Source organism: Bactrocera tryoni, chromosome 1 (genome assembly GCF_016617805.1).
Source record: "Bactrocera tryoni isolate S06 chromosome 1, CSIRO_BtryS06_freeze2, whole genome shotgun sequence".
NCBI classification, from domain to species: domain Eukaryota; kingdom Metazoa; phylum Arthropoda; class Insecta; order Diptera; family Tephritidae; genus Bactrocera; species Bactrocera tryoni.
Window position 1 is genome coordinate 68,710,920 of NC_052499.1, and position 8,626 is coordinate 68,719,545.

General features: G+C 38.4%; 1 protein-coding gene across 1 annotated transcript; it reads right to left on the reverse strand.

Moving 5' to 3' along the window:
* Window positions 1–4,510: 4,510 nt before the first annotated feature.
* LOC120774773 (protein yellow-like) lies at window positions 4,511–7,928 on the reverse strand. The gene is made up of 4 exons (XM_040104588.1): window positions 7,849–7,928; window positions 5,691–5,944; window positions 5,434–5,621; window positions 4,511–5,371 (listed from the first exon to the last, which is right to left on the reverse strand). The coding sequence occupies exons 1-4, from the start codon at window positions 7,926–7,928 to the stop codon at window positions 4,511–4,513; spliced, it is 1,383 nt and encodes a 460-aa protein (XP_039960522.1).
* Window positions 7,929–8,626: the final 698 nt, after the last annotated feature.

Sequence of the window (8,626 nt, forward strand, 5' to 3'; positions counted from 1 at the left end):
AATAAATGAAAGTTCGGTATGCTTTAGGGAACTATTTCTCCAAGCGACTTATTGATCTTGCTGAACAGTCTAACAAATGGAGTTAAGGAATTCACTCAAAGTATACAGAAAATCGTTAATTTAAAGTCCCTTTTTATTGCAATAAACTTTTTCGAGACGAGTTTTTCGTCTGGCTTCACAAAGGACCGAACATAACAATCTAAGTGAAATCCCTCTGTCATGCTGAGGGATCCAACATCTAACCTAATCTAACTTTAATTTTCACAGAAGGTGAGAGAAAGTGGTTGTCACACATTTAAAATAAAATTCTAAAATATAGCGGTAAAATGTTCGACCTAAAGTTATGAGAAAGAGAACGATAAAATGTATGAAGAGTAAGACAAATATAAGCCAGAAATAGCTCTTGAAGAAATAACATAGAGCATTAAAATTCTCTTCTTTAGCATTATTGCACTTAATTTAAGAGTTTTTCAATATACATATTTCTGATTCTTAGATTATACTTGTATTCTGTGGATTATGCAAAAAGTAGGGATACTAGAAAAAATAACAGTATGAGATCCAGCGTTTCTAAAAATTGCCCAAAAGAACGACTCTTCAGAAACAACTTCCATTATGTGAAAAAAAAATTAAGTATTCCTTGGTGGAAAAAGAAAATTTACTCTCCGAGCATATCGAAATTATAAAATTTTATTACATTTTATGTTATAATATTATATTATATCTATTCTCTGCACTTGCTTTCTCGGTACGGACTTTATCGGACCACTCTAATATAGCTGACAAACAAACTGTCCAAGACACATCACAAGCTCCGAACAACTTGTTCACATCGGACTACTAAAGCATATAATTGCAATTCGAGCTGACCGATCAATTTTAAAACAAGATCTTTTCGTAAGCTTTTATGCTGTCGGGAGTTCACCTGCAAATGGTCCGTCCGTACACCTTAGTATGGCGTTGTGATTTTTACAATGGATAAAAATATCGAACAAAGAAAATTTCTCAAATTTTGGTGATTCACTTTTATCAGAAACATAAGACTTCGAGCGGTTCAAAGCCTTCAAAGACGGTCGAAAAATCGTTGAAGACTTGACCACCTTCTTCAACTGATGAAAATATTAAAAAAGTGAAGAACATGGTGCTTGAAAATCATAAGGCAAGTGTTAAAGAGATTACAAGACAGCTCCACATCTCCCGCGAGTCCGTTGAAATGATTTTGGTAGATATTTTGGGTATGAAACGCTCCTTGCTCGCTTCTTGCTCGCTTCTTGCTCGACTCGTCCTGATAAAGCTGAAGAGTACCGCAAACTGATCAGCTAGATCGTGCAATTTTCGATCACAGATTCATGGAAAGCATTATAACTGCCGATGAGACATGGGTTTAAGAGTTTGGCATGCAAACAAGTGAACAATCATCGCAATGGTTTTGCTCATTGATTTTTCGATATTCGTAGAGTAATGCATCATGATTTAGTTGCGGAAGGTCAAACGGACAATAAGGAGTTCTATTTGGCCATATTGAGGCGTTTGCCTTCAACATCCTTTAAAAGTGGACGGAATTGTGGAAAACAATTCATGGATTTTACACGATGATAATGCATCATCGCATCGAGCCACGAGTGTGACCGAATTTAAAGCCACAAACGCAATGAATACCGTTGATCAACAATGACATTTACCAGATTCGGCGTTATTTTTTCGTTTTGCCCAAACTGAAATTGGAATCTGATCAAAAAGATAAAACAAAACTCGCTGAAAAATCGTTGACATAAGTGTATTCCGCCTCGTGGGGAATATGTAAATATTTTCGTTTTACAATTTCCGAGTACTTAAGATTTTGTTTGTTTCTCCTGAAGAAAAATAGTCGTATGTATTTACAGTAAGCTGTCTTCGTCACTTGCAGATAAATTCAATTAAAAATCCCAACAAATCTATGTCTTATTAAAATTTTCTATCTAGCGGGCACATTAAGAATTACGCTAAAGTAGATCTGCGACACTTCCCAAATACGCAAACGAGCATCACACAGCATCAAAGTGAACTTCTAACTCAATCATAGTTTTATTCATCTTAGTAATGGAGCTCTTTGAACGCATTACTCGTCAGCAGAGACTATTATGTCGCCAGAATCCCACTTTCATTACCCGTTCTTAGCGACTTTGCATTAAGCGCAACGCCTTCCATGGCAAGTATGAGAAAGTGTGCAAGAAGCTGCTTAGTTTAATGCGCTCAAAGGTGACCTTGTTGCGATTACAACGCCCGAGCACGATTCGTTGCACGGCATTTGTTTTAGCAACAACAGCGGGCACGACACTCAACGGCAGCGCACAATTTCTTGGTCATCTTCTGGTCAATGCTTTTTCCTTAACCTCTTCTCCTCTCACTCTCTACCAGCCTTTGGTGCGCTGGGTGCTACGTGCATTTTTAATTAATTTCCATTTTGCGGTTCTCCTTTACATTTCTCTTTCATTGCTGTTTTCAGAAATATTCGCGCGCATTTTATTTTGATTTCTCGCGCTTCTCCACTCTCCGCTGCGCACCCACTTTCCTCGAGCACGTACGCCCTTTAAGCGAGTTTGAATTTATGTGCGTAACTCGCAACGGCGAAGGGTGTGTTTGCACATTAGCGTGTCAGCCTGATACCGCTTTTTCGCGGCAGTAAAACTTTAAAATGCAAATGCAAATATTTTGCGAAATAACACCAGAAATGCATTTAATTTGCATGACTCAGCATTTACCGTGAATTATCCACTTCATTCCCGCGCTTTCATTGCATTTCTTGCTCTGGCCTGCAGTTGTTTTTGTTATTATCATTATTTTTGTTGTTTTATCTCGCATTGGTCTGGCGCATTTTGCACCCGCAACAGCTGCAACGTATTATCACGCCAACCCGCTTTCGCGCCCCGCCCCTCATTCAACACCTTAGCCATCATTCACCGTACTTTATTTTCTTTTTCTCTTCTTTGGACTTGTCTTAAACGCTGGCAGCAAAGGCATTAAGTTGCACAGGTGTCCTGACTTTTTGCATTAACTACCGCAGCTCTTCGGCACTCTAAACATCGCCAGCTACCGCGCCATAATGTACGCTAAGCTAAATGAGTGAGTCCATGCGCGCCGCGAAATATGCAACAAATAATTGCATGCCGCTTTGTCGAATTTAATTAAAAAGTCTTTGCTGTGGAATTGCAGTCTAATTTTCTATTCGTTTTTCTTAAATCTTAATCGTTTTTTACCCTTCGCATAATTTTAGTCGCTGCTCGCTGCTGAGTACTGTTTTATTGAGTTTTTACTAGTCGAAATTATGAAGTCAATCTCCCGAAATAGTTCGTTTCTTCAGATGTTAAATGCAAAGTGTGAAAGCGGGTGAGACACAGTTCAAATTTCAGAGCTTTAATTAGAAATTGGAATTTAGAACCAACTATTTTCTATTAAGTTAAATGAAATTTAACAAACAAATGAAATAACGATTACTATTTTAGTGATCAAGATCACTGAAACCATTTAAAATACATAATGGACTTGAACTCAAAAACGGGTTAAACAAACACAGAAATTCTGTTGTCGCCCAAACTTTTGAATCAAATAAACCACCGAAAATATATGCACCCTATGTACAAGATGGAGAAGAATGGAGTTATGTGTAGAAGTTCACGCAAGTGAGGAAAGTTCTCTGATCGCAATTCACTTGGGAGCGGCCAGAAACGATTATTTTACATGTGGCTCAAGCAGCTCACGACTACCGGTCTTTGACCAAGTATCCTCTGGGATAAAGCCAAAGTGAGAAGGCGAAACATCCCCTCCGTAGGGATGTGCGCAGGGTTTGGGACCCGCCACTAAAAAAACGCACCCAATGAAAAGAAACAACAAGCCTCGGATGAGTGCCCCCCTTTTGATGACGACCATGGCAAACGAAATAAGGACTACGATCTAAGGACATGACTGGTAATAATATTGATTTATTAACAGATCTTCAGGACTCAGAATGACAAAAAACTATATGTTCCGATACCTTCGAAACACAAGAGCCAAGTAACAGAAGAACACTTAATTCAGTTTTCCATATACTCCCAGTAAGCCTCGGCTGGATTGTCGAAGAGTTTCGACGTCATATTCATAAAGCCAAATCGTGTGATCACTATTGATGCGTTGAGTGTATTCAGGTAGGATATTCAGCTACGTTTTAAAACATCTCTTTTGCGACCTCTACTCGTCATGGTTTTTGGAAATGATTCAGGTCTTTTGGTACGAGTCTAGCATTGATACGCTTCATACCCAAAATATTAATCAATAGGGGTTGAATCGATCCATACAAGATTTTAATATCTTCCGATATCTTTCTGGGACTAATACTTAGAATCTCAAGAGATTTTTAGTATACTCATATTTTACTATTTATTTAATATTAACCTTTTTAGCTCCTTACACAAATCTTATATTGTACTACTTAAATTTAATTAAAATATCATATTAAGGTTTCAGTAAATTATCCAAAACACCACCCAACCCATCAGCAAGGTCTTCCTTGCAGCAGCTCATCCAAACCGCACCGCATTATTCGGTAGTTAATCTCATTGTAATTAATTTTGCCGGTGAAGGCTTTTTGTAAACGATTTGATAGCATCCAAACTTCTTCCTTTCCCCAAGGATTTCTTATTACCTTTAGACCGCTTATAAATTGCAGTTTTATGGGATTTTCAGCCAGCAAAAAACGCGTTTGAAGCGTGTAAGGGTTACGTATGTTCCAGCCGAATAGCCCGACTGGCTCGTAGTGACCACACAAAAGCACACCATTCGAGGTCATGGCTGATGCTCCACATTGCACGCCACGTTTGCCAAGCACACTGAACTGCTCTATAGCCGAACCTAAGCCAAAGTCCCAGAGTGTGCTGTTGTTTATAACATCCAATGGTATCGCCACTTGCGCATCATTTGAGAAAGAGTGAAAGTAGAGCGAACGTCTTAAGCCCAACCCCAAAGGCGTTGTAGCAAGACCAATTGCGCCCTCCAAAAGCTCAAAACTTTCACCAGCTATAGTATGTGTGCTGAAGTCTGGATCGGGATAGGTGAATTTATTTTCTATGCGCCAAGATCGGGCATTTTGCACATCATAAACAACAATACCGAAACCGGTAGCATCGGCCATATAAACGAAGGTTTGTTTGCATTCACCGCGTGGCGGTGGATCGGTACAATCAACATAAGGCGTAACAAAACGACTAACCGTGCTTTTATACATTTCCGAAGGTAAACGATAGCGATGCAACAAGTGAGTTGTAGCCACGTCAATAACGACGATTTGTGGTGGACAGAACTGTTCGTTGTCTATCTCACCGCTATCGAGTATCCACATACGGCCGCACGGATCGATCTGTAACGACAGCGAAACTATGAAATTTGTATGTTTGAAGGGACCTCACTGGAAGTACACACATGCACACGACAAACAGAGGTGAGTCCGTTACAGTCCTTGCCGTGGGACCAATGCCAATCGTAGCTGGGATACGGCTGCAGCTCGGTGCCATTAGGACGTTGCACATTTGTCAAATATGCCAACGAATAGGGTATGCCTTTACCGAAACGCGGTATTGTGACAAAAAGGATAGGCGAACCATTGGGCGCTGAATTGGAAAATGAGAATATGTAAAGTTCTAACTTTTTCTTGTCTAAGGACAAAGTCTCGTACTCACGCGTATAAAAGACATCTACATCGATCGGCAGCGCACTATCGGGGTTGTAGCGCCCATCCCGTAACGTTGCCTGTCGCTCAGCTACGCTGGGGAAGCCGAACTCCAAGTTTCTCGCTTCGTACATTGTATTAAGTTCCTTATATCTATGAAATTGTTGCTGATTTTGTTGCACGTACCCACCATTGTAGTTGTAGACCGTTGGACAGGCACAAAAGTTGACAAAGACCAGTAGTATATACAACTGAATGATGAGCCTGAATTAGAATAAGATAAAAAATATATATTTTAAGTTTTTGTTGTTTTACACTTGTAATAAAATAGATGGCACCAATCAATGAATAATATGTGCTCTTATATTTTTTTTTATTTCTTCGGAACCTGTTAAAAGACTAGCATGAAATTTGTATACCAAAAACCTGTTTTTGTCATAATTTATTAAGCATTTGAAAGCGAAATATTTATTAGCTATTAAAAAAATTAATTATCATGTTCTCACATACCTTTTAGATGAAAACAAACAATAATTCATTATATTAATTCGATATTTAATAATGGTTGGCAAGTTGTTTAACTGAGTTTTACATCTTAAATATACTACATTAAGTATACCAAGAAGTTTATAAAACCCACTAGGAATATCGAGCTGAAATGATATCACTCGTTCTTTCCTCTCCTAAACTCGACCTTAGCTTTTGAATTGAATTATATGTGAAATTAGGAATTTTAGTAGAACCCTAATGGGCTGATGATTTCGGCAATCTGCCACCTGATCATGATGCAGTGCCACACCTCTGAAAAGGCTGACGGGCTAATGTAGCAACTGTCTTCGTCGCGTTAAAATCCTGACTGGCCTCAGAGCACGTTCTCCGCCGCAGTCGTTAAGTTGACGTGGTAGGTGTACCACTAACCGTGCGTTCAAAGGTGGTTAGGTAATGCCTAACCTTCTTATCAATGGCAACGTGTAACTTTGCCTTGTAACTAGTTTGATAAGACTAGTATGAGTGCCAGACCACAACGGAATCGCAAGCAATTGTTAAACTGATGAGATTGTAAGGAAGGGTATCCTAGTCTCCTATCAGTGGGAAAGAAATAAGTTGATACACTTCCTCTACTCGTGTGTTCTACTACTGGATAGCTGAGCTTCGCAGTAACTTGGAAAGCGCTGGACTTTCATGATTTCGTGCATGATACCTTTATACCAAGATCGATTGTAAGCGACCCCGTGAGCTTTTTGCCTCAGTAAAGCCAGCCTCTCCGTAGGTGTGGGAGTTCTAGCAATCTATTACCCTATCGGCATTCATGCTATAAGGTTGAAAATCTTAACGGAATCCAGCTGCAAAAGTTGTATAAAAGAAGACGAAGTGGAATTTTCTAAGCACTTCGTTGCCCCGCGTTTGTGAGGTCAAGGCATAAACTCTTGGTAGCTCATACTTCTAGACATTTCACCAAACTGATGGAAATAGAAATTAATCACCTGAACAAATTTTTACTGGCCACAAGACCCTTTTCTGGCTTACAAGTTCGAATTACAGAAGTTCTATTCTTGTGGCAAGACAAAGAACTGCATAAAGTAATCTAAATGCGATCTTTGGATCCATAATTAAACTTAAACCTTTCTCCATAAAAACAGCTTTTCATTTGTCGAAACCGCCGATATCGGACCACTATAGGGTAAGGTTCTATATAAGCTGAACGCTGAAGCTCAAATTTTAATATGGAATCATTCTTATTTCCGATGTGTATTGCAGTTTAAAATTGTGAATCAGATATTAGACTATTTCCACTCTGACTAGACTTTTTTTACTTCGACATAAAAATTGAGGACACCCCTATGCATAACCTTTGTGCAATTAAAGCAGAAAATAGATTCTAAAATAAAAGCCATTTCTACACGATCTAACACTAAAAGTACTCGAAAAGTACCAAAATTTCAGACGAGTGTAATATTTATATATACATATTTGAGACACTCATCTTGATAAGAGAACTCAATTAATGTTCAAAACAATCTCACTTAGATTGATTAGATGAGATTAGATTGGACCAGCTACGTCGGTTGAGTCCAATTTTCGATGACTCGTTCGAGTATTTCGACTGGTAACAATATCAGACATCGTTCTCACCAGCATCATTTTTGAGGAAATATGAAGCGACCCACAATCCACACCAAACCGCAGTTTTTCCTGGATGAAATTGCTCTTGAACCACTCCAGGTTGTTCTTCGTCACCGTGTTCCATTCGGTCGGATATTATCTAATAATGAATTTTGGATCTCAAGAAGGGTGATGGTTTGTTGAACCATTTGTAAACGCTGTTCAGGTGTAAGTCTTTCCATGATGAAATGCCAAACATTACAGACCAAAAATAACATGAGAGCTTGACACGACTCAGGCAGGGTATGTTAAAAAAAGCTATTGAAAATAGTACCTTTACTTGGATCAACCGTTACAAGCTAATAAAATTTGAAAAATGCTTCATTTCTGTGAAAGGTTGTATCACTTATACGAAGCAGCTTCAAATTAGCGAATAGAATATATTAATCACTGTTACAATCACGTCTGTAAAGAATTAACCGTTTTAATGACAACATTAGTTACACTAGCTGTTACTGGTTGTTTCTTGCCAATTTTGTGTTGTCTAATCCGAAAATGATAGTAATAATTTCCTAACACGAAGGATTGTTTGTGTGTAGGGGTCAAACCACATCCTTTCACTAAAATTCCAAAAATAACTGTACGTGATGAAAATTTTTTGAACTAAAATTCGTAATCAGGACACCTTAAATACCCTCTGAACACATCTGTCGCTAATTTTTCCTTGAGATTTCTTAAGTAGTGTAATTGAGGTGTTCATTAAAATTTTAAAATTAAAATTTAAATATATTCAAAAAGTTTACTATGCAAGGAGAATAAAAATGTTTTTAAAATATGTCAATT

Bases quoted from the DNA above. Each gene is read 5' to 3' on its own strand.
- LOC120774773 (XM_040104588.1), bottom strand. From the start codon at position 7,928: ATGGAACACGGTGACGAAGAACAACCTGGAGTGGTTCAAGAGCAATTT. The intron at 5,945-7,848 runs GTGGGTCGCTTC...ATTCTAATTCAG, and splicing joins ACTGCGGTTTGGTGTGGATT to GCTCATCATTCAGTTGTATA. The intron at 5,372-5,433 runs GTGTGTACTTCC...CTGTCGTTACAG, and splicing joins CCTCTGTTTGTCGTGTGCAT to ATCGATCCGTGCGGCCGTAT.